Raw genomic sequence first — 24,905 nt, forward strand, 5'->3', positions numbered from 1 at the left:
TCTTATGATTTCTCGTTTTCAATTTTAATTCACTTATTAAATTTTACTTTTTTATTATATTGTCTCAATTCAGTTTTTTTTTCATATTTCATTTTATATTTAAAATATTTTTTATGATTTCTCAAAAATTTTAAAATTTAATTCACTCACTTCTTTATATTAAATTATTTTAATTTTATTGTATTATATGAATTTATTTTTTTAATCATGCTTCATTATTTATTAAAATTCATATTCATTCTGGTTATTTTACAACCAAACTTACATTTACTCAACCATGATCCAAACAACTTTTTACCAATGTCATTTTTACAAATTAATTTTTCTGAACTCTAATTCAAACACAATTCAGCTTATCTAATTTAACTTTTACCCAACCTGACTTTTTCACAAGTTACTTTTTCAATCGTTAATCCAAACGGACCCAAAGTGAATAGGAATCTTATATTTATGATCAAAATAAAAGTCAAATGAGTTTTTATATTAAGAACTGGAGGTAGTATGAAATAAAAAATATATATTGCCCCGAGTCTTAAATATCACTACCTCCTGTCATAATTATAAGACCCCATTTATAGACTACAAACAAGATTTTATAATTAAAACCGGAAGTAGTATGAACTAGCTCCAATATATAGGATTAGAAATTCAAAACAGTACTAATTTATTTATGATGTAACTGCTGGGTTTAAGTTGAATAGGAGTACTGATCAATCAATTGAATATTAAGTTTATTTAAAATATTAGTGTTATGATAATGGAAGTCCAAAGCACATTAGGGTGAAGGGAGGCAAATGAAAGCCGAAGTAGTGAATCGACAGGATCACGAACCAGCACATCAAAATGCCCTAATCATTTAATTTGGACCAGTAGCGTTGTAAATCACATCTAATCCAATCCAAATCCAAAGATTCCTAAACAAAAGAATGACTCGAACTCTCACACTAATTTCCCGCACATTCATAGGCCCCGCAATATCCTGAACCCCACTTCCGTCACTTTCCCCACTCTTTTCTTTTTAATTCTAAATTAATAATTACAATTACAATTAAAATATTTTTAGGACTATTTAGTTAAATTAGATTTAAGCATTGTCGGGTGGGAACAGCTCTCCCATAAGGTTTTTTTTTTTTTAAACATTTATATAAATTTGAATTCAAGATCTTATGCTTAAACAATCAAAACCTTTTCTATTAGCACTAACTGATACATATAAAAATTATAAAAAATTAAATCTCAATTTTCAATAATTATTTCATATGAAATATTAATATTGATGTTGCTTGATAATCTGTACCTACTTTAGCCATCCTTCGCCCAAACCGTGTGCTCACTTTTCAGACTTGTGAAAGAGAACTATTTGCAATTATTTTTTAGCCAAGTAGGACTCCTTTCCTTTAGATTTATATATTTACAGATTCAGATGACCCGTACACCTCGCTCTCACTCATCATCTTCCTCGCCATCCTGATCGCTGTCCTGATCCCTCAAAATAATTGGGGGTGGAATTATAAAAATGGAAATGAAAATAAAATAAAAGTTCCACAGGCAATTATGTCAACAGGCTAGAGAGTTTCCCAGCTCTGGCTAGCTCCATCCTCAGCACCATCTTCCTCTTCTTCTGCTTCTCACTGAGATCTTCTCTCTAGCTTTGAGTTTTCCAACCATCCAACCATCATAAATCTTTATTATTACTATATTTTACTTTTTTTTTCCCCTCAATATTTTATTTCGTCCGTTGGACTTGGAATCCATCGTGGGGAGATTGAAGAACTATTGGGTTTTGGAAATCTTGATTTCTCTGCTGATAAAAGATCTCTGGGCCGAAAATGTGGACCTCGTAAAGCTAGTGATTTGTTAAAGATAAACAAAGGGGATACATTCTCTCAGCTCTAGGTCAATCAGTTTCTTCCCTTTTCCATTGGTGGAGAAGAAGTTTAAAGGTGAAGTTGCTTTTTGGTTTAGCTGGAAAAGTGGTGCTTTGCTTAACATTTTACTATTTAGTCTGAAAAGTCTGAGTAACATTTGTGTGGTGGTTGAAGTCACTGAGTTGACTCTTGACTTGGAAAAACACACAGATGGATACCCTTTAGCTGTGTCTTTCCGATTCTTCTTCTGGGAAAAATGCATCTAAATCTTAATCTTTGACGTTGTTTAGCTCTAAATACAAATATACGAGTATTTAGAATATCATATTCAGGAGCACCTGAATGGGTTCTGGCTCTATCGTTACTTAAGCTTGTAATAATTTAAGGTCACCACTTCTAAAAGTAATCATTTTCCCTTGTTAAATGATCTAGCTTTACTTCTGCAGTCATTTTGTTTGATTGTTCACCCTTATCTGTTTCGCAATCTGATAAAAACCACAAGCAGTTCCTGATGGTAATTGCTGCCTAAAAACTGTTTGCAGATGATTTTTAGTTTAGGAGAGAACAAAGGCAGTGCTTTTGCACCCATAATGTGTGTTAAGCTGGAATTATTTGACATTTTGGGTTTTTACCCCTTTTACCTTCACTTTAAAAAGAACTCTTTAAGTGATTCACAGGCTTTTCTGGCTCCGACATTTGCAAGGACACTGACAGTTGGATGAGCTCACCAATCATTAAAACCACTTTATCAGGTTGTCTTGTATCAGATTTGATATAGTTCGGGTGGATCTGAGTAGACTGTATGTGCCACTTTTGGATATTCAAAAAGGCACATAATTGAAACTTGAAATCAGAATTTTCATAGTTTCTGATTTGATTAGCATATCTTAATGGGGATTCAGTGCTCCAGACTCATGCCATGCTGTGCGAATTCTCAAGTAAAGGCTTCCGTTCTTGAAGCTCCAGATACTGGTGGGTAAATGTGACAGTTCTGACCTTTTGTTGTTCTGGGTAATGAAGGGAAATAACGACCGTTTTATGTTTCTATATGTTACAGAAAAGGAGGATAGAAGTGAGGCCAATAACTGGCCTGCATTCCGTGAATTTTCATTGGAGCAACTAAAGAATGCAACATCTGGCTTTGCTGTTGAGAATATTGTATCTGAACATGGAGAGAAGGCGCCAAATGTTGTTTACAAAGGGAAGCTGGAGAATCAAATGAGGATTGCTGTTAAGCGCTTTAATAGAAATGCTTGGCCTGATGGCCGGCAGTTTTTGGTAAATGTTCTCTTTTTCTAAATGATAATTTCAATTACACTATCATTTTTCAATTGTGATGTTGATGACCTATCACCACCAACAAATGGTATTAGTTTGGATTACGATGAGTCAATCATTAGTAATGAATAAACTATTATAAGTTATAACCTTAAACACACACTCACAAGCAAAGGTGTATGGACATGGGTAATAGGGTAACAATTTGCCTAACCTTCAAGACTTTCAAAATTCTTTATGCCTCTTAAGGGCGCTTCCAATTACTCAGAAATTTTTCATGACTGTAGGAGGAAGCAAGATCTGTTGGTGAGCTCCGCAACCAGCGATTAGCAAATTTGATTGGTTGTTGTTGCGAAGGTGATGAGAGGTTGCTTGTAGCAGAATTTATGCCGAATGAGACACTGGCAAAACACCTTTTCCATTGTAAGAGCTCCTTTCATGCTTCACCGAAACATTCTTTCTATCTTTAATTTTTTTATTAATGAACACCTGATTAATATGTCGTGAATTCACGGTTTATGATTGTTCTATGCTGCATGATGTGTCAATACTGGGGCCGAGACGGGGCAGTATATGGAACTAGTACCTTAGCACCGAGAGTTCATTCCTTTTCCTATTGGCAGTGTAATGAGATCTAACAGTTCCAGTTAATTGTTTGTGGGGTATATCTGGATACGGACACATCCAAATAACTTTAAAAAGGGTGGCAGTGCAACATATAGGGACTACAGTTTTGCAACTAGCTGTTTTGTGATGATTAAAATTGAGGAATCTTTCTAATTACATATATTGATCACATCTATACTCTTGATTGGTGAGCAAGAGTTATTTTCCCCTTCTAAGAGAAGGAACAAAAGCTTTAGTAGGTATCAGATTTTAGCCCTACTGAAATGGTTTGTGTGGGGCAAATCTGTCAAAAATATTTGTAAATTATTATAAAATTTCACGACATATGTTGTTTGTGACCTGGAAGCTACTTTATTGCTTTTATATGGTGAAGGTTATATTTTAAGGCGATGCTTTGAGTCAGTATGGTGTGAAATAATATATTCACGTCTCTAAATCAGGGGAAACACAACCTATGAAATGGGCGATGCGATTAAGAGTTGTTTTCCATCTTGCACAAGCTCTAGAATATTGCACAGGGAAAGGGCGAGCCCTCTATCATGACCTTAATGCATACAGAGTTTTATTTGATGAGGTAAGATTTCTTGCTCCATCATTTTTTCTTGAATACCTTGCAAGATTAGATTCAAATAAACTGTGTTAAAAATTTTGCAGGATGGCAATCCCAGGCTTTCAACTTTTGGCCTTATGAAGAATAGTAGGGATGGGAAAAGTTATAGCACAAATTTGGCTTTTACCCCTCCAGAATATCTGAGAACTGGTTGGACACATTTCTTTGTGCTTTTGGTTTTATTATCAGAAATTGATGATCTATTCAGAATATAAAATTTGTTCACAGGAATCTTTGCATAAACTCAACCCATTTGCATTTGTTGATCTTCTGGATACTTTCAAATGATAATATTGTTGTGGATCTAATTACATTATCAGTGACTTGACTGAAGCAAGTTATTATGTTCTTATAAAAAACTGAACTACCACTTGAGTATTATGTCTCCTATGTATGCCAGTTGGCCCTCAAACTGTTGTATTTGATGATGCTTCTTTTCTCTCACCCTCCATTTTCCCTCCTTGGCTACCCTCGGCAAAAGTAGCTTGATGATGCACAAATTTGCTCGAAAGATGATTGAGAAATTGAGATCCTCTTTGTGCTTAATGTAGTAAAGTGCTATGTTCATAATCATATTTGAAAAGTATCAATTCATCATAGTTTGTTTGTTTGTTTGTTTTTTTTTTCGTGTGGTCCTTTTATGACATATTCTCTGCACTGCTTGATGTTTGAGAGGGAATGGCTGCATTGAAAGTTGCAAGTTTTTACCTTTGATATTTTGCAAGGATCAGTTGGTTCAGGACTTCTTAATTATAGATCGTCCGTTATGTAGGGAGAGTAACACCAGAAAGTGTAATATATAGCTTCGGAACTCTTCTGCTTGACCTTCTCAGTGGGAAGCATATCCCCCCAAGCCATGTAAGTGATTCTTATTGGAGCAAAAATAGTAAGTGATTCTTAACGGAGCAAAAGTATTCCTCTTCCATTGCCCCTTATAAATAATGAAAGCAAAGAACTAAAGGATAAAGGAGTTGAAGATTGCAAAATTTTTTAAAGATCAGTTAATTGTTGATGATGAATATAAGTGCTTTTAATCTTTAATTAAAGCAAAGGGTTGCATAGTTGCCTCTAAATATTAGTGCCTTTATTTAGTTGAAGATTGCAAAATTTTTCAAAGATCGGTTAATTGTTCATGATGAATATAAGTGCTTTTAATCTTTAATTAAAGCAAAGGGTTGCATAGTTGCCTCTAAATATTAGGGCCTTTATTTGAATTTTGTCCCTAAACTTGCGTATCTAATTAATGGGAAATTTTGGAGCAGGCCCTTGATTTGATTCGGGACAGAAATCTTCAAATGCTGACAGATTCTTGTTTGGAAGGACAATTTTCTGATGATGATGGAACAGAGTTAGTACGCTTGGCATCTCGATGCTTACAGTATGAACCTAGAGAAAGGCCAAATCCTAGATCATTGGTGGCTGCCTTGGCTCCTCTTCAGAAAGATACAGAGGTTGGTCTGTTATTTTTGTCATGTAGCAGAAAGGAGTCCCTTTCGAGTGGCAAACTACCAGTACACTAAACTTGGAAAATAATACTATTTGACAACTTGACTGCTCAGGGCTAGGGCTCTCTTTTCATACATGGCAGGAATAAAATGAAGCTGATAACTTTTAACTAGGTTGATATTTTTGTCATTGGATACTTCTGTGTGATTACCTTTTGTTTAGCCTGGTCTGATATTGGTTTAGTGCGCTGTGTGAGCTGAATTTCTTATCAGAAAAGGGAATCTAGGATGTCTTAGTTTTAAAATTCTTTGGTGATGTTTGGTACAGGAGAATTTAATTTTTCAAGTACTTGGAAAGCCATTTATAAAGTATTATGGTATGAGAAGTACGATAAAAAAAAATTTAAATATATGCGCTATTTGTCTTAAGTATCATGGGAATATTAATTTATTTGATATGCTTGTGCTCAGTCTTTTTAAAAATAGATTTCTTAACACTTGGAAATTATATTTGCCACATGCCAAATAAAAATTTGATGTGATTTACTAATTTGGAGATTCAACTAACTCTTGATTGTTGTCTTCTTAAATTTATTTCCCTCTAGGTTTCTTCACATGTCTTGATGGGAATCCCACATGGTGATGCTACTTTTGCTTCGTTGTCCCCACTTGGTGAAGCATGCTCGAGAAAGGATTTGGCTGCTATACATGAAGTTCTGGAAAATATTGGCTACAAAGACGATGAAGGAGTGACAAATGAGGTTCCCTTTGGTTTTATATTGATGAATTGCTGAACAGGCTCAATGTTTTCCCAAACATTAGATTGTTTATTAACATGTTACCCTCTCTATAAACTATTATAGTCTCATATTTTTTTCTCCTTGGCTTCGAGATTCTGACTCCTGCATTCTCTCTTCTTAAACTGCAGTTGTCATTCCAGGTTTGGACTGATGAAATGCAGGAAACACTTAACAGTAAGAAAAAGGGGGATGTTGCTTTCCAGCAGAAGGATTTTAGAGTTGCACTAGAGTGCTACACACAGGTAGGGTTGGGTTTCTAATGAGTTATCTGACATGTTGCAAGCAGTTATCTGACTTCCATATCTGAATGATGCTATCAAATTCTATCTAGTGTTACACATCGATAACACAAGTGTTCATGATCGAAAGAAAAGCATTTCATTCTTTGATTTGAATTTATTTTTGGGGTAGAATATAGTTCATTAACTTCTAATTTGGGTCATGGCTTGTAATTTGTCATTTTTACTTTGTCACTGTGGTTCGAAAGTTGACATTCTAATCACCATGATGTTTACCTGTCAGCAGCAGCGCAATACTATTTTGTGCTTTTTTTTTGGTTGAATCAATCCAAATTGCATCGCAAAATCCCGAATTTCAAACCCACTCTTCCCAACCAAGTTTTACACTTGAGTTCTTGCCTAATGTCAGGTTACCAAGGTAGGAAATCTTTTCTATTTTCTTTGTAGTCACTAACTCAAAGTTCTTTTTTGGGAGAATCACTATGAGGTCACAATGAAAGAAAATAACTACCAAAAAGTCCCAATATAACAAGTGAGAAGTTATCATTTCTTGTTATAAAACTTGTTATTATAAGCTGCTTAGTTGTTATTGAGACTTTTTAGTAATTGTATTCTTTTTTTGAGACTTTATTGTAATCCCCCCCTTTTTTAAAAAAAGACTCTTACTGTAGGGATATGAATGCTATTTCTAACTCATGCTAAAAAAATTATTTCTTAGTATTATTTTTTTGTTTCACTCTATTATCAAATGACATGCAAATCTAACTTTCTTAACTCCGCTTCCTAAGTGAGCTCTAAACGCTCCAAATTTGTGCTCCGTCTTCAAATTCTTCCCTAATCTCTTTTGCAGAAACTTGTTTGGTTCAAAATGAATAGAGGGTAGGGCTGTCCTACCAGAGCAAATCTCTGGGATGGCATAATGTCAACTTTTGAACCATAGGATATCAAAGCAATAACAGCCAAAATGATGTGATAAGGAAACTTTGTTATACGCTAGTTCTTACTATCGATTTACTAACAGTTCACTGTTTTATAAGCAGTTCATTGATGGTGGAATAGTGGTTTCTCCAACCGTCTATGCGCGGCGAAGTTTGTGTTATCTGATTGGTGACATGCCTCAGGAAGCACTGAACGATGCAATGCAGGCACAAGTCGTATCCCCTGTATGGCACATAGCATCATACCTTCAATTTCTTGCCCTCTCTGGACTTGTTATGGAGACTGAAGCTCAAGTAGCACTTAAAGAGGGCACAGCTTTGGAAGCCAAGAGAAGTGAAACCTCTGGGCATAAGTGAAGAACAAGAGCTTGTACAGGAAGTCAATTTCATTTGGATGTCCTGTGGATCCTTGAAATGTTTATATTGCAGTGAGCATTGAGCATTTCTTCCAAGAAACAATGGATAAGTGTTGGTATCCCCATCCCTTTTTTACTGGGTTGGGCTGGCTATGATGATCATTAAGTTTTGTACTATGATTTGATCGATTAAGCATCACTCCAAACTAAACCTTGATGTGAAAAACCAAAACTGTTCCCAATCTCGTACGTTTAGCTGGAAGGCCAGGCATGATTTTATTCTATATTTTCTTCTTCTTTCTTGCGAAATATGGGTTAAGGACACCAGAAGTGCTTTAGGGATTAGTAGCAAATGATGTATTGCCTTAAATCGATATTCAATTCAATATACTTTTTTTCTCCCCAAAAACTCGCTATAACTCATAAATAATGTAACTTATTTAGAATTTCTTATAATAAAAGGAAAAATATCTAGATGTATTGATATCGCTACGTGTTGATTGCATACGGGGAAAAAATTGCTTGTAACTTTCGGATAATATTTTGAATATAAAGATACCAATTATCATCCATTATATTATATTAGATTGATTTCAACCAATATTACCTTCATAATAAGCGCAAAGAGTTTATACAAAAAAAAAAGAGAGGGAAAAATTGGTTGAAACACCCTGTTAGCATATGTAACTTTTATATATTTGTTAGAAATATATTTTTAGCTATATGTAAATAATTTTTCTTTTAAAAATTCTCTCACATAGGAAACGATGGACGGCATGCGGGGGACCAAGAGTTGTACCCGATGAACAACAAAATTTCCAAACAAGTATATTTAATTAAATGAAATTCAACTTTAACAAGTCATATATGCTGCCCTTTTTTTTTTTTTGGTCATAAGTCATATATGCTGCCTTTAATTCTTAGTTGATTTGGTTTTAAATATGTGATTTTAATTTATTTTATCTTTTAAATTTATAATTTAAATTTTAAAATATTTTTATTAATTATACATATCAAAAAGTTTCTATTTAAAAGTAGTTATAATTAAAAAGAATATTTTAAAAAAATCAACTGATATTTAAAAAAATATTGTAATGAGTTCCTATTTGCAGTTTTTTTATTTCTAAGGTTTTTTTTTCATGATCATATATATATATATATATAAAACAAAATTACATAAGCCAATAACCGCAAAAGCCAGTGCCTTCCAAAACCTTCGACGTTTTCCTTCAAGCCCTATCCTCATTCGATCACAGGCAACAGAGCTTGGGCTCTTGAATCAACGTAGCGAAGTAGGAACATATAATGAATTCTAAAACTGACAAGTTGGTGAAAAGGATTACCATGGTTGCAACCATAACTGCTTCTTATTTTCTACTGACCGCTGACTATGGTCCTGAACCCAATGTTCTTGACCCCGTAAGTAATTTATTTTTCCGTCAAAAGAGTTAATTTTTTAAATGTACTCGATTTGTGATCGGTTTTGCATTTTTTGTGTGTTTTCGTGGCAAGTGAACAGAGTTCAAGTCGTCGAGTGGTCTGATTCTGAAGTTTCTGGGTGTTTTATGCTTGATCTTGATTATATGATATGATTTGTTGGCAAGTGAACGGAGTTCGAGAGGCTTTGGATGATCTTATTTTTATGCTTCTTTTGGGTTTTCCGTTTCTTGCTAGTAGCATGTTTTTTCTTCATAAACTCCATGGCCTCATTCCGTTGCCCATATTTATGGCTACAATTAAAAACTTGCATAATCTTGATCCTTGATTTTATAGGAAAGGTCTTTTCTGTGATTTATAATGATATCTTACATCGTTGGAGAAGTTAATGGCTAAAAAAATATGGCACTATCTGCAGCCCTGAAATCTAATGTCTTTTGTTAAGTGTGAATGCTTGGAGACGTGTATTTTGTTGGTTTTAGTTCTCAATGAATGAGGGAAAACAGGCAAACCGATACGCAGGAGTACTAGTAGTGAGTCAAGTGACTATATTTATGTAAATTGCTCATAGAAAATAAAAGCGATCGGTCTTTTAAAATCCACTATATAGTGTAATTGCAATGCAAAGGTGCTGCGTTGGCCAAAACATAAGATTGAATGCTTTAGGAAAGATGGATATCTTTTAAAAAGACTGATTTTAGGGCCTTAAAAATGCTATCGGAAGTGTTTTGTTGAATTAATGGATAGCAGCTATTGAAACAATAGCAATAGTTCTATCATTTGCAGGGCAATGAGATGAGTAGATAGATAGCATTGGTTGGAGAACAATCAATCCTAGGTTGCAATGTCTTGCCTAATTTTTTTTTTCCCCAATCAACCCGCAGATCTAATTGCTTGATTGCGACAATCCCCCACTTATCAAAATTTAGAAAATTCGTCTGTTTAAAATACTAGAACACTCTTTCTATATTTTGTCTAATGTCCCTTTTCTATCTCCTCATCTTTCCCAAACAGTCTATTTCCTTCAAATTTGGTAATTCACGACTTCATGTTGATGCAAATGCCTATCCTATTCCTTCTTCAACTGAATTTCCATACTCATCATTCTTTGACAGCTTTTATGATGCCGTGAGTTGCCCGACCCAATTCCTACATTACATACATGGTTCACAGTTCATACACGTTCCTTCCCAATTTCTGGCTCTTCTTCAGTGGAAGTTATGGTTATTCGTTGGGCTGCTCTAGTCCTTCACAAAGGTCTTCATTCCGTGCTAGTCAAAACTGACGGCCTCCGGCTGGTGCAGTCTTTCAGAAGGTTAACAATAATTCTGAACATCTGATTTGGAGGACATAATTCAGGATAGCATTATAGCTTCCGCTACATTTTCAGCTTTTTTATACCAGAAAGGGTTTCCACTCTATCCTGCCCTTCTCGTATGTGTTGGATTATAATGACATTCCTGTCTTAGTTGTTCCCCGTCCTTTTGTTGTTGTTGTTATAGGCAGTTGCCCAGGTATAAATTGCCATATTTGAAGGACATGAATAGATTCGTTGAGTCTGGAGAAGATGGACAGAAGGAAAAAGGGATATTAGTAACATATAGGAAGGGTACTTTAATAAATTTATCTGAGTTTCTAAGATTATACACTTGCGGGCTTCTTGCAATAGAGCCTGACGGAAAGGATCAAGGAGGTGAAAGTAATCTAGGTTATACTAGTTGAAATTATGCAATTCCCAAAATGCCATCTTGTTCTATAATAGTTAAGCCAGTATTTCTAGTGCCTTGTTATTTGTTTGCATGATCTTATACACACTGAAGTTTTGACTACCAATTTCAAATTTATTTATCTACGAAAGGGGGGAATTTCTTTTGTTTCCTCCCCTTTTCATTCACTGTTTGCTTGCTCTTCATCGAACCTTCTGAGAATTTAATTTGCAGTTCATAATCATATTCTTCTGTTATTTGAGTTCTTATGATTCAATAGAATCGTTAAAAAATAACTGTATTTGAGTTATAATGGTGCAATTTCATGCGGGCAGATCAAGAAGGGAGTACTTTCAGCAGAGAATACTGTGAAAGGGTATATATTTGGATCAAAGGGAGAATCTCAAGAAAGCAAGTTAGCGAAGTCAGACAGCAATAAGAAACATCCATAGGGTGGTGTTTGTTTCATATATGAACATCATGCTCTGCGTCAAGATTTTGTTTTAGCCCTCACAACTAGTGAATCCTTGTAATTTAATGATGCAACGCCTAGAACACTTGCTAATGTTGCAGTAAGAGGGTAAATGATAATGACCATGTAATCATCTTTTGAGCAGGGCCAAAGTTTATGTTGTTTTAATGCTTAAGACAAAAACTGACTAGGGTTATAGTATTGTTTTTTTATGATGTTCTTGAATTAAACATGACATTTAGATAAACATGCACATTACAAGCTAAGAGGAGAGACATGCACATTACATTTGTGATTATTCTTGTTTGATGCAGGAGTGTTTACATGTTTTTTATGTTGTAATTCTTAGATCAGGTTCATTAAAACTTCAATACCGTAGATCTCGTCACAAAGTTTCTTTATCTTTTTCGGCCACGCATGGATTTTAGGTGCGCTTGTGGTTTTTTACTGTGGTTCACGTTTCATGATCAAGTCACCAACCATTCCTCCAAAAATCAACGCCTACCAAAACTGACTGACAATATCAGGCAAATTCTGTTTTATGATTGGAACAGAACATCTACATCTGCCACAGGCGGGCGCCAAAATGGTTAATTCGCTGGCTAAATAAGGTATTTAGCTGCAAATAACTATGAGTGACATGCAAAACTTAAATGTTCTAATTTTCAATAATTTGTAATTACAATAAATTTTTATTTTTGGAATTGTCTGAACTCTTTTTTTCAGGAAAAAAAATTCTGGGCACTCTCATATTTCCAGTCAATACAATGCCTAAAATTGTCCATGCAACCTGCGGGTGTTTTTAAACAAAGTTTAATGGTTCAGAATTTAGGAGTTAATTGAAGACGACGCGAGTCTTAGCTAACTGTATAAAATAAAATAATGAGAATTATATCATATAACAAATTATTTTTTTTAATAAATAATTAGAAAAGAAATCATTCTGCTCTTCCGTATCTGAAACGTGTAAAAACATGCTTCACAATTAACTGCCTCCACCGAACCCCTAGCTACTTCCTGTCTCCCACACTGCTGCCTAACGCACACGCACTCTCCTTTCTCTGAAACACTCAAAAGAACACGCTCTCATCTTCTCTTCTCATTTTGGGAACCCTAATTCTGCTTCTTCCTCGCATCAATGAAGCGACCTTATTATATCAATCCCACCACCAACACCTGCTTCTCCTCCAAATTTACCCCAAAATTTACCATCAACTTCGACTCTGTTCTTCCCTCCAAACCCAGAACTCTCACGTTCAAAGCCTGCTCCTTTCGCTCCCCTGATTCCTCTTCCTCCCACACCGAAACCCTAATCTCAATCCTACGAAAAGTTCCTGATTGGGCTGATCGTGTGAAGGAGCGTGGCATGCAAAAGAATCGAACCCTTTACGACCACGAGAAATGGGTTCAGCACAGAAGCTCTCTACGCCACCTCCGTCACCTTCTGTCCAGTCTTTCTTCTCGTGTTATCTTGTCGCTGGTGCCGCCGGTGATTGCTTTTACTACGTTTGCTGTACTGATTGCGAGTTATAATTCTGCGGTTTTGACGCATTGGCTGCCGGATTTTTTCCCCGTGTTGAGGGCTTCCTCATTGCCGTACCAGTTGACGGCGTCGGCATTGGCACTGCTGTTGGTTTTTAGAACTGAGGCGTCGTATTCGAGGTTCATGGAGGGAAAGAAGGCTTGGACGAAGGTGATTTCTGGGACACATGATTTTGCTAGGCAGGTGATGGCGGTGGCCGAGTGTCCTGGTGATTTACATATCAAGAAGGCACTGCTGCAGTATATCATGGCATTTCCAATGGCGCTCAAGGTCAGAATGATTCTAAAATATTTCCAGTTTCATCTGAAAGCAAAAAGGAAGTAAAGGACTCCTTATAAAGTTTTGTTCAAATTGTGCAGGATTAGTTGTAGATTGATAGTGCAACTCACCAATTGAGACAATTTCAATGCAGTGTCATGTATTATGTGGCTCAGATATTAAGAGAGACCTCCAACATGTGCTGGAAGTAGACGATCTTGCATTAGTTAGTAGTTCAGAACATCGTCCTCGATGTATCATCGAGTTTATCTCTCAAAGTCTTAAACTGCTGAAGTTGGAGGGTTCGATAAGGAATGTCTTGGTGAGATCCTTGTAATTGTTAGCAGTTTAGTAATATTGATGGTGGCTAAACTGATACTTTTCTCATATTCGTATCAGTTAACTGACTTTATATCCCCAAAAAAATAAAAAGAAAATAAAAAGAAAAGACATGGCAACTTCAATTTGAATGGGCATGAATTAAGAGACTGAATTCTTGTGTGATCATTGCCGAGATATTGTTGCGCCTTGCTTTGATTCGCATTCCATTTCAGGTGTTCGAAATATGAACTTACCTGAAAGTCTAGACCGTTATCATTAGAGTGAGATATAGATCTGTCACCTTTCTCACTGCTAGATCAAGGCGTCATTGTTGTTTAACGCGTAGAAGAATTAGCATTCGTGGTTTTATTTGTGTTCTGTAAATTTCTATATTGTGTTCAAATTGTCGACTTTGGCTTATGCTTTGTGCCCTGTATTGTATATATGTTTATCTAATGCTTCCCTTATTATAAAACAGGAATCAAAGATCACTTGTTTCCATGAAGGAATTGGTGTCTGCGAACAACTTATGGGTATTCCCATCCCACTGTCATATACCCGTTTGACCTCAAGGTTTCTTGTCCTTTGGCATTTAACGCTCCCTATCATACTTTGGGATGATTGCCATTGGATAGTGGTTCCTGCCACCTTTGTTAGTGCTGCCTCTTTGTTCTGCATTGAGGAAGTATGTTCTCCTTATTTTGATCTTTTAACTACTTGAATATGAAATAATTTTGTGCTGCAATTTGCTTTACCAGTAACTAAAACAAATGGATCCTATTCCACATTTGCTATTATTGGTAGGTTGGGGTTCTTATAGAGGAGCCATTCCCAATGCTTGCCCTTGATGAACTCTGTGCAAAGGCCCACAAAGACATTCAAGAAGCAATGGCAGCTGAAAATTTGATTCAAGCACAGATTGCCGCAAAGCGAAACCGCCACTCAAAGGAGCATTCACCAAATGGTTGGCCTAACTCCTAGATGGAAAAGAAACTTTGATGTGATCATCTTCTCTAACTTCAGCTTCTTATTAGGCGGTACTGTATATATTATCAGCCAAGTTGATACTAGGAACGTGGCTCATTTTGTAAATACCTCATCACATTTGCACACATAGAAGTTTGACCATCTCTCCATGAATGATCAGTAAGTTCGCCATAATCATGCTTTATGCATGTTTTGTTTATAAGTTTACTCCGCGTATCATGGTCTTGTGCGACTGAAAGTGATACATGTCAAATTGTATATTTTAGTTAGGACACGTTTTGATTCCGTTGGATAACTCAATATTAGTTACTAAACGGGATTAGAAGTATAAATCTCCCTTAAGATGTACTGGTAAGGTTGTTGAATAATATACTCGGGCGTGTTTCTCTCTCTCTCTCTCCCCTGCGTAACAGAAAGGATCATTATAGGCAATTTTCGAGGGTTCGGATTTATTTAGCTTACCCTATAAAAGTACGAAGCAGATGTGCTTGCATATGCATATGCTTTTGAAGGCCTATATACGAATGCTCCCATAGCTGGGTTTCATTTGATCTATATATATATATATATTGGTTTTGGATAACTGATATGATCATGAGGCTCCTTACATATGTCAGTAGTAATGTTGTGGTAAAAAGAGATAACTATTTTTAATTCTGGGTCTATCATATATTTTGTTTGCGTATTCGACAAATAATACTGGATATCAGATAAAAGGAAAACTGGGATATAAATTTGAAGTAATTTACAGCAAATTAATCACATTTTTTGCATACAGTTTCATTTGTTATCAGACCGATGCATCATCCAAATTAAATTTCGCTCTTTATTTTTGGGGGAATTTCAGCTAAGTGTCTGACAAAGAATTTAATCTTAATTAGATATCCCAGATTATGGAGATGGTATTTCCTTTTTAAAAAAGCCCTCTACGATGAGAAACTGCAGGAATTAAAAATTATGATTTTTCCTTCAAATTTATGAACATATTATTAAAATATTTTTTTTTAAAAAAAGAAGGAAACGAATATGGAGTATTCAAGTTTAATTTTAGTATGAGAAGGGAAAAGGAACGAAAATGGGATTTAATGGAATAAAATAAGTATGTTTGGGATAACTGTGCCATAAAAAATGGAATATTCGTGTCTTTTTTTTTTTTTTTGGGGCCAAAGGGTATGTGTGTCTAATTGAACAATAAAACTTACACGCACAACGCCTGAAATCATCATTCCCAATTTATAAACCAAACATGCACAGGTTTAGAATCCACGTTGGGTCCTTTTGCCTCCACGGGTGATTATAGCAATTAAACTAAAAATTAAAGTTACTTAAGTGGCAAAAATAAAGAGAAATATGAGTAACAATTAATTACTCACTAGAAGGATTTAAGAAGTCAAAGATTCTTTAAAAGAACAATAACAAAAAGGGAGATTTGCTATAAACTCCCGGGAAATTAATATAAGGGTTAAGGTGCGCCCAGCATCCCAAACTATTTTCCCACACCCAGTGTCTTAAAGTAATTTTCGGTGCATCCAGTGTCCCAAACTAATTAAAATGGTGCATCTATATCCCGGGCTAACAGAAAAGTTAAATTTGACCGTTATTTGCTGACTCAGCCGAAGGTTGACTGACATGACGGACACGTAGGCATCTAATGTGTATTATTTTGACCGGCCAAGGTGCGCCCAACACCCTAAACTATTTTTTTAGGTACGCCTAGTGTCCTAAAGTAATTTTTTTTTATGTATCCAATGTTCCAAACTAATTAAAACGGTGTGTCCACATCCCAGGCTAACAGAAAAGTTTCGTTTGACCGTTATCTTACCAACTCAACTGAAGATTGACAAAAAAATCCTACATGGCAGACACACAGATGTCTGATGTGTATTATTTTGACTAAAGCTTCCAAGACGAGTCCGGTAGCAGCGGGTGTTTTTTTGGAAGGCGGCGACGATGTCAACGAAATGACCGGGGGAAAGTTCACTGTGTTCTAGGAAGAGGAAAACAAACACGAGTCGGATAAGGAGTTGATAGAGACGGAGATGGAAGTGTGTGGTGAAAGAAATGGGATAAAATCTTAAAGACAAGGATGGGATTGAATGGGTGGTACATCTACCAAGATTTAAGAAGGTGGATCGGTGATCTTTTTTTTTTTTTAAGTTTTAAAACTGGCATAAGATAAATGTTAGAAGAGGAGGAAATAAATTGAATTTTCAGTCAAAATAATACACATCAGACGCCTGTGTGTCCGTCATCAAGGATTTTTCGGTCAACCTTCAGCTGAGTTAGTAAAGTAACGGTTAAACGAGACTTTTCTGTTAGCTTGGGATGTGAACGTACCGTTTTAATTAGTTTGAGACACTAGATACACAAAAAATTACTTTAGGACACTGGGCGCACCTGAAAAAATAGTTCGGGTGCTGGGCGCACCTAAAAAAATAGTTCAGGGTGCTGAGCGCACTTTGGCCCGTCAAAATAATACACATTAGATGCCTACGTGTCTGTCACGTCAGTCAACCTTCTGCTGAGTCAGCAAATAACGGTCAAATTTAACTTTTCTGTTAATCCGGGATATGGATGCACCGTTTTAATTAGTTTGGGACACTGGATGCACTGAAAATTATTTTAGAACACTGGATGCACCTAGGAAAATAGTTTGGAGTGCTGGGCGCACTTTAACCCTTAATATAATTATAAAAACGTTTTATTGACAATCACATTTACATTTATTAGTCATTCTTTTTTTTATTTGGAACTCCATTGTACTTTTCCCCAACAAAAATCTGACTCCAAAACTTTTCAAGCTTGCCTCTGCCAAACTGCTAATCACCGCCAAATAGCCAAGAGCTTCAAAATCGTTGATTCCTGAAATTTCAGTTCCCCTCTTTTGCTTGGCACTTGTGGCTAAACAAACATCTTTGTTGATTTCCTGATTCGGTGCAGGTTTCTCCCCGTCTTCGTATCACTCGGCTTAGAAATCCTTTTTTATTTTCGTTTGATTCGTTTGATCGTCGGTATAGGACGTTCAAATTGTCCTGCATTTGTTGGAAACCTGGAAATCTTTGTAAACATTGTAAAATTGACCTCTATTTTGGAATTTTACTGCAATAGATATGTGAGGTAGGTATATGATCGATGATTTTACGGGGAGTTATGTCGACCTGGTTCGGTTCGAAGCGGGCTTCTATAGTTCCATTTGTGTTCTATTTGATTTGGCTTCTTTAAGTTTAGTTCCTCACTCTCGTTTTGGGTTTTACTTTCTTCGTATGTCGGGCGAGGTTAGGGCTTGATCTTTTTTAAGGGGATTAAAAACATAGAAAGGTTGTTTGGGGGCGTACCCTATCGTGTCCACATGAGATTCATTGAATTTGGTTGGTTCTGTCCAACCTTTTTCTTGGTGAATAGAGGACTTCTGACTTGAGATTCCTTTAGGGATTGTTAAGGAGGGACAGAATTTCTTCTAATTCAAAGGCCCCTATTTTTGTGAAGTCTTTCATTTGGATTTGCATCAATCATCGAGATTAATTCCAAGTGATCTTTTGCTGACTACACAAAGCTTTTTTTTGTTTTGTTTTTGGGTATTGTTTGTGCCATCTGCTTCTCTGGTTCTGAAACTTGTAGCCATTGTAGCCATCTACTTTTATGCTGCCTTAGCTACTCGATACATTTGGTGGAATAGGCCCTTTGGTGCTTCTGCTTAATGTTGGATCCGTTCACGTAGTTAAAGTCTAGACTTTGGAACTCTATCTGATATGTGGTTGCAGGGGTTTTAGTTTAGAGTTAGGATTTTGACCTCTTTCTGATATGTGATTGCAGAGTTCTTGGAAGTGAAAATGGAAAGGGCATTTAGTCATGTTCTATATTTAGTATACTGTCAAGATCTCAATTATTCTGTCATTCTTTTTTTTCTTTTTTTTTTTAAGAAGAAATTCTTTCAAGAGGACAGCTTATGGTAATTTCTCCTTGTACGGAAAAAAGAAAGAAGGTTGCATTACGGTTATCTGCTAGAGGAGTAATTAAACTTGTTTTGCATTTTTAATGTTATTTGTCTTTAATTTTCAGGTTCTTTACACAAAGTTGTAATGGAACATTTAGATGATGGGACGGAGTCATCAAACGGGGCAAATGAACCAGAAGTAAATAATTCTCAAATAATTGTTGGCCTTCCGGATGATATTTCTCTTTCCTGCCTAGCGAGAGTTCCTAGGAAATATCATTCAGTCCTGAAGTGTGTTTCAAAGGCTTGGAGGGACTTAGTTTGCAGTGAAGGGTGGCATTCTTATCGTCAAAAGCATAAGCTTGATGAGACCTGGATCTATGCTTTATGCAGAGATAGGTTTGGTGAAATTAGCTGTTATGTTTTGGATCCAACCTCATCAAGGAGATGCTGGAAGCTAATGCAAGAGCTACCGCCCCGTTTATCAAAAAGGAAAGGAATGGGCTTTGAAGTTTTGGGGAAGAAGCTATTCTTGTTGGGTGGCTGTGGCTGGTCTGAAGATGCTACTAATGAGGTCTATACATTTGATGCCTGCTTGAACTCCTGGGTTGCAGCTGCCCCTCTGTCAACGGCAAGGTAAAAATCCTTTTTTTTTTTTTGAAAAAATAAAGGAAGTTTACATTCTTTTTTTTTCTTCTTCTTCTTCTTCTTCTTTAAAATTAGAGGGATAGGCACTAATAGTTTAAGATTACAAGCAGGGTTGAACCTGTAGCTTCCTCTACTTATAAGGAAGCATTCATGCCACCAGGCTACAAGACCATTAACAAAAGGCAACATTCTTAGGAATAGAGAAATGGAACTGTATTATACTTAGAGTTAAATGAATGCCTTAGATCGATACCTTTAAGCTAATCTTTGTTTTCCAGTGCAGAAACTCTGGTTATTTAATTCATCCTTACTAAGGTTGAGAAATAAAAACTCACGTACAGGATATGCAGATTATTTAGAACTTGGTGGCCTGAATGCTTGTAGGCAATTTTGAAGCAGTTCGAAAATGCCTCCAAATTATTTAGAACTTGGTCGTATTCCTTAAATTTAAAATGTGTGTACTCACACACGATGTGCCATAATATTTGGATCTTAGATTGTTTGATTGTCGATAATTTTTGATCAAACATATTTTATATAGTGTAAGATATTTATTGGACTATTACTTATTTAAGACATGCTATTGCTACAATGCTACACAAATACATTGACACTTCAAACTTGAGAAACTATAGAACACATGTCACAGTGGATGTGTTTGCTATTTTATGTGTGTGCAGGATCTTTCACAAACTGATGCATGTATAATCTTGCTTAGCAACTTTAGGGAATCATTGTCACTGTCTACTTATTTATATTTGACTGATCTGATCTGTCTAGCATTGTTGAGATGTTCCCTCTTTTACCAAAGTAATACTTACTTAGTGTTGGATGTATTTTTTCAAAAAAATTATGTATAACTCTTTTTTCTGCATGTCCTTTTGTGAAACCTGGAGGGCAGAGTAATTTTCGTTGTGTTTAACCAGCTAATCAACAACTACTTTCCATACATGGGAGATCTACTATCTTGTTCATTGCTCACTGACTGTCCGCACCTACAAGCTGTGTCCGCACCTACAAGCTGTTTTGCTTGTCTTCATCTTTATTATCTTCACCCCTACTGAAATGTAGAAAATACCATTATTTTTAAACCTTTACAGGTGCTACTTCGCTTGTGAAGTTTTGGATGAAAAAATCTACGCTATTGGTGGTTTAGGTTCAAACTCAAGTGATCCTCATTCCTGGGATACTTATGACCCTTGTATAGACAGTTGGAAATCTCATAAGGACCCTAACATTGTCCCTGAAATTGAAGATTCAGTAGTTATGGATGGTAAAATATACATACGATGTGGTACATCGGCTGTTGTATATGACCCATCAAATGGCACATGGCAGCATGCGGATGCTGATATGGTTTCAGGTTGGCGAGGTCCAGCAGTAGTTGTTGACGGGGTACTTTATGTCTTGGATCAGAGTTCAGGAACTAGGCTAACGATGTGGCACAAGGAGAGGCGTCAGTGGATGCCAGTCGAGAAGCTGTCACCGATGCTTACGAGGCCACCTTGTAAACTAGTTGCTGTTGGCAAGAGCATTTTTGTCATTGGCAAGGGGCTGAGCACGGTCGTCGTTGATGTTCGTGATGTAGGGAATATGGGAAGAGTGATGGTCGGTTCTTCCATACCCAAGCTGATCTCTTCTGATGATGATGTAATTAGTTGTAAATGCTTGGCAATCTAAACAATAAGTTCTTTGTAATGTGTATTATTTCGTTAAAAAAAACGTGTTAATGTTGCACAATGTCCTTTTGTATCTTGCTATGTTGTGACCTGCATTGTCTCTACGTCATTGCCATGTCACATCGGTATGACTACTATGCCCATTTGATTACATGTTTGTATTATACAGGTTCTCCCATGATCATTTTCTACGTAATTCATTTAGCCTTGCGATCTGCCAGGCTTTTTCTTGACCTCATAATATTGCTCTCAAAGAGCAAAACCAGAGAGCAAATACGCGTTAATCTTCAGTAACTCTAGTTCTCCGGGAAAGGTGGTAAGAATTTATATTTTCATCACGTGGCCTTTAACAACAAAAACATTTACGTACCGCTTTTTTTTTTTTTTTTTTAAAGAAAGGTGAAATAATTATATTCCTCTAGAATTACATCAAAAGGGGCACATCACTGTATAAAAAAAGATGAAACGCAAGATATGGTATTCAATCTAGAAACGTTAATCTTTTACCTGACATTTTTTGTATCCCCATTTTCCCCTACAAGCAAGTGTTTGGGTTAATGACTTTATTGTGAATCGAACTTAAAACCTTCAAGACAGCGTTATCTCACCTTTGGTATGGAACTCTGTAGGTAGAAAGAGGTGCGGGAGTTATCTTAAGGAATTAAGTAAAGGCATATCTTCAGCCCATCCCATTGTCTTCAAATCTGAACAATGTGGGAATACAAATCTTCATGTTAATATTTATACAAGTAACTTAAGTATGATACAACAGGCTCCTTTAGTTCTTTTTCCCTTTAAATGCTGGATGTATGATTACATTGCATGAATCTAACTTCTCTATTCTCGCCATACAGTCTTTCATCCTCTTCAAAACAACTGGCATGATACAGGCATTACTTGATATCTTTTCTTTCAGCAACTGCACTTTCTTGGCAGTTTCTGGGTCCCCCACGTCAGATAGTTTCTGCCTGAACAAAATGTCTTGTTCTGATGCAACTGCACAACGCAGACCAAATCAACATGCCTTGTGTAGAATGAAATGCATACACACGAATGTGCATTTAAGGCTAGTGCCTAATATCTGCCGTGAATAGGATCCAATTCGTGTGGATACAAAGAAAGTCACTATTTTCCTTAGCACAATGAGTGATCTAATATCGAAGCTCAAGCCACTTGGTGCACAGAATGTTAGGTATTAAAAAGAAAAAGAGATGAAAATATATGGGGGGGAAATGCTTGTATCTCTGGCATTTTTTTTCTGGAAAAAAAAAAGACACGGTAGAATAATGATAACAAAGGCATAATGAACATTGCATATTTTATTTTATCTTTCTGCATTGGAAATTAATTCTATTTTCCCTTGCATACCAAAGAGGCCAATTAATACGTATCAAACACCAAATTGCAAGATAATAATTGCTGGTAATAGTCCAACAGTTATCTAAAAGGTGTCTTCTCCACCAGCGTGATAATTTAACAACAAAGCCACTGAGGCAGGTAGTTATCGCCAAACATCCACTACTAAACACGAACTCTGAAAATCATGTTCATCCCATGTACCATACAATAGGGTGAGAATGCCAGCTTCCCCTGCCAAATATTACAATCTGATAAAAAAGGATTAAGATAATTTGGGCACTCAGGGCTCTTAGGTTTCTGGAGCTAACTGCAGCGAAGAGGTAAAGTTCATTGAGTCTCAATCCTCGCTATTTCATGTCATTCTTAGACCCGACAAAGCGATTCTCACGAACAAACTACGATATACATTTTTGTTTTTATTTGGGACTACCATAAATTCGATTTTTCAACAATTTCATATCTCATCAACCAGAAGAAAGAATAAATCCAAACCAAAAAATCCACCAACTCAAATATTCCAGTATAATCAAGCATAATCAACCCGGAAGTTCCAAAACTAAAAATCCAAAACCCTAAATCCAATAACTTGCAAACAGGCAACTGAAATTCCAGTAAGATCCAAATGAACAAAGAAACGAAGCAGAAACTAGAAACGCACCTGAGTTGGGAGCTTCGGGTTGTCCTATATCTGAAAATTCCGGAACAAGGGGTCTCTGCGCGGCAAGAACCGACGCGAGTGTGCTCTTAAACTGCTCCGGAAGAGTAGATCGGCGTTCCATAATCTCTTGCGCCATTTGTTTCACATCGGCCTCCAACTTCTCCAACTCATCGGGGCAAGAATCCTCATCTCCGGGTCCACCTTCGGAGCTTGGAGCATCTTTATGGGAAATGTCCTGCTTTTTCGGAAGCAGCTGCATAGCAATGGGGGTAAATGGAGCCAGTGGAATGCAGTGAGAGTGACTGAGAGATTGATCAATGTGATGATGAATATGAGAGAATATGATATACATACATACGCTCGGGCGCGCGCGCGTGTTTCCTGTTTCCAATTTCTTCCGATTTTGAATCGTGGTTTTGGAATGGAGGGTTCTCCTCGCTCGCGGAAACTGGGAAAAGGTTTGAAATTTTAAAATAAGTGGTCGCATCTGAGAATTCAAAATCCATTGATCCCGATGACCCCATCATTAAAATTTAAGCGTTACTTGCTAAACGGAGTAATTAAATACTACCTAACTAACTATTTAGCTAACTTGAATAGATTAAGAAAATAAATTGAATTAGTTATTTATTTTAAATAGATGTTATCTTTTCTAAAATATTCTTACTAATCAAGTATATTGGTTAAAACTACCATTGTTAAAATGGCTATTTTGAAAATATATATATATATAAATATAAGAGATAAAATAGATTGGGGTCTTATATTTAGAACTAAAATAAAAATCAAATAAAATCTTATATTAAGAATCAGAGATAGTATGACAATACATTTTGGACGAAGGATTCCCTCATAGTCGTGGAATAGAATGTAAAATTATATGATGAATATATATAAGAGAATTCAAACATTGTAAATTTTGTTTCATAATATATACTATTATCATAATGAATATAGTTCATAAAAGAATTCCAACGCTGCACAAAATTGGTATAATTTTTTTGACCGAAAATTGGAATAATAATTTGTACTATTTATTGCTGGTAAATAGTATAAAGTGTTATTAATTTTATGTTTGAACAATGAACCCTATTTAATTTTCATAGGGCTAAAGGAGGGGTGTTTGGAAAACTAATAAGCACTTTTCAGAAATATTTTTTTATAAATCGAGACAAATTTCTTTACATATTTATTTCTGAAATTATGATTTTGATCTTACCCAACACCTTAAATCACACTGTTCGTAATCTACGAGGATTGTGACTTCCCATACAATATCCTTATATTGTTACAAACAATAATTTTTTTTAAAAAAAATTAATATTCACACAAAACATAATTTGAAACTTTTTTTGTTAGATTATAGGAGTGTTTGGCATTTGAAAAAAAATACTTTTAAAAAATATTTTTTCATAAATTGAGACAAACTCCTCCACATATTTATTTCGTATTAAATTATGAGTGTTTGACATTTGAAAAAAATACTACCTTCGGTCCTTAATATAAGAACCTGTTTGACTTTTATTTTGGTTCTAAATATAATATCTCAATCCATTTTGTCTCTCATATTTATACATTTTTTTTTCAAAATAACCCTTCTAACAATAATAGTTTTAGTCAACACACTTGATTAGTAAGAATATTTTAGGAAAGACAACACCTATTTAGGACAAATAACTAACTCAACTTACTTCCTTAATCTCCTCAAATTAATCAACTGGCTCTTATAATTAAGACCAGAG

General features: G+C 35.8%; 5 protein-coding genes across 8 annotated transcripts; 4 read left to right on the forward strand and 1 right to left on the reverse strand.

The window, feature by feature from the left end:
* Nucleotides 1-1,515: 1,515 nt before the first annotated feature.
* On the forward strand, nucleotides 1,516-8,459 carry LOC114726705 (serine/threonine-protein kinase BSK3). Of its 2 annotated transcripts, none has more exons than XM_028913383.1 (11): nucleotides 1,516-1,943; nucleotides 2,411-2,840; nucleotides 2,926-3,146; nucleotides 3,434-3,569; nucleotides 4,214-4,347; nucleotides 4,428-4,533; nucleotides 5,156-5,241; nucleotides 5,646-5,834; nucleotides 6,434-6,589; nucleotides 6,757-6,870; nucleotides 7,908-8,459. In XM_028913383.1, exons 2-11 carry the CDS (start codon nucleotides 2,759-2,761, stop codon nucleotides 8,160-8,162), a joined length of 1,479 nt encoding a protein of 492 aa, XP_028769216.1. In that variant the 5' UTR covers nucleotides 1,516-1,943; nucleotides 2,411-2,758; the 3' UTR covers nucleotides 8,163-8,459. The 2 variants fall into 2 exon arrangements, with proteins under 2 accessions (XP_028769216.1, XP_028769215.1); XM_028913382.1 differs by having other exon boundaries at nucleotides 2,546-2,840.
* Nucleotides 8,460-9,351: 892 nt separating this feature from the next.
* On the forward strand, nucleotides 9,352-12,087 carry LOC114726694 (uncharacterized). Of its 2 annotated transcripts, XR_003738522.1 has the most exons (3): nucleotides 9,500-9,580; nucleotides 10,714-10,913; nucleotides 11,640-11,713. XR_003738522.1 is itself a non-coding variant. In XM_028913369.1 (2 exons), exons 1-2 carry the CDS (start codon nucleotides 9,467-9,469, stop codon nucleotides 11,754-11,756), a joined length of 231 nt encoding a protein of 76 aa, XP_028769202.1. In that variant the 5' UTR covers nucleotides 9,352-9,466; the 3' UTR covers nucleotides 11,757-12,087. The 2 variants fall into 2 exon arrangements, 1 of the variants encoding a protein (XP_028769202.1); XM_028913369.1 differs by lacking the exon at nucleotides 10,714-10,913 and having other exon boundaries at nucleotides 9,352-9,580; nucleotides 11,640-12,087.
* Nucleotides 12,088-12,776: 689 nt separating this feature from the next.
* Nucleotides 12,777-15,279, forward strand: LOC114726691 (UPF0187 protein At3g61320, chloroplastic). The gene is made up of 4 exons (XM_028913364.1): nucleotides 12,777-13,589; nucleotides 13,732-13,899; nucleotides 14,377-14,583; nucleotides 14,703-15,279. The coding sequence occupies exons 1-4, from the start codon at nucleotides 12,915-12,917 to the stop codon at nucleotides 14,877-14,879; spliced, it is 1,227 nt and encodes a 408-aa protein (XP_028769197.1). The 5' UTR covers nucleotides 12,777-12,914; the 3' UTR covers nucleotides 14,880-15,279.
* A 2,396-nt stretch (nucleotides 15,280-17,675) lies between these two features.
* Nucleotides 17,676-21,297, forward strand: LOC114726692 (F-box/kelch-repeat protein SKIP4). 2 transcript variants are annotated; one of them, XM_028913367.1, is made up of 3 exons: nucleotides 17,676-17,825; nucleotides 18,945-19,455; nucleotides 20,568-21,297. In XM_028913367.1, exons 2-3 carry the CDS (start codon nucleotides 18,965-18,967, stop codon nucleotides 21,145-21,147), a joined length of 1,071 nt encoding a protein of 356 aa, XP_028769200.1. In that variant the 5' UTR covers nucleotides 17,676-17,825; nucleotides 18,945-18,964; the 3' UTR covers nucleotides 21,148-21,297. The 2 variants fall into 2 exon arrangements, with proteins under 2 accessions (XP_028769200.1, XP_028769199.1); XM_028913366.1 differs by lacking the exon at nucleotides 17,676-17,825 and adding an exon at nucleotides 17,868-18,002 and having other exon boundaries at nucleotides 20,568-21,147.
* A 489-nt stretch (nucleotides 21,298-21,786) lies between these two features.
* On the reverse strand, nucleotides 21,787-23,584 carry LOC114726698 (uncharacterized). Its single transcript, XM_028913374.1, has 3 exons — nucleotides 23,518-23,584; nucleotides 23,164-23,416; nucleotides 21,787-22,142 (listed from the first exon to the last, which is right to left on the reverse strand). The coding sequence occupies exons 2-3, from the start codon at nucleotides 23,297-23,299 to the stop codon at nucleotides 21,925-21,927; spliced, it is 354 nt and encodes a 117-aa protein (XP_028769207.1). The 5' UTR covers nucleotides 23,300-23,416; nucleotides 23,518-23,584; the 3' UTR covers nucleotides 21,787-21,924.
* Between the last annotated feature and the right edge of the window lie 1,321 nt (nucleotides 23,585-24,905).

The sequence above is a fragment of the Neltuma alba genome, unplaced genomic scaffold (assembly GCF_004799145.2).
Source record: "Neltuma alba isolate B1F8T4 unplaced genomic scaffold, ASM479914v2 tig00012400_pilon, whole genome shotgun sequence".
Lineage (NCBI taxonomy): Eukaryota > Viridiplantae > Streptophyta > Magnoliopsida > Fabales > Fabaceae > Neltuma > Neltuma alba.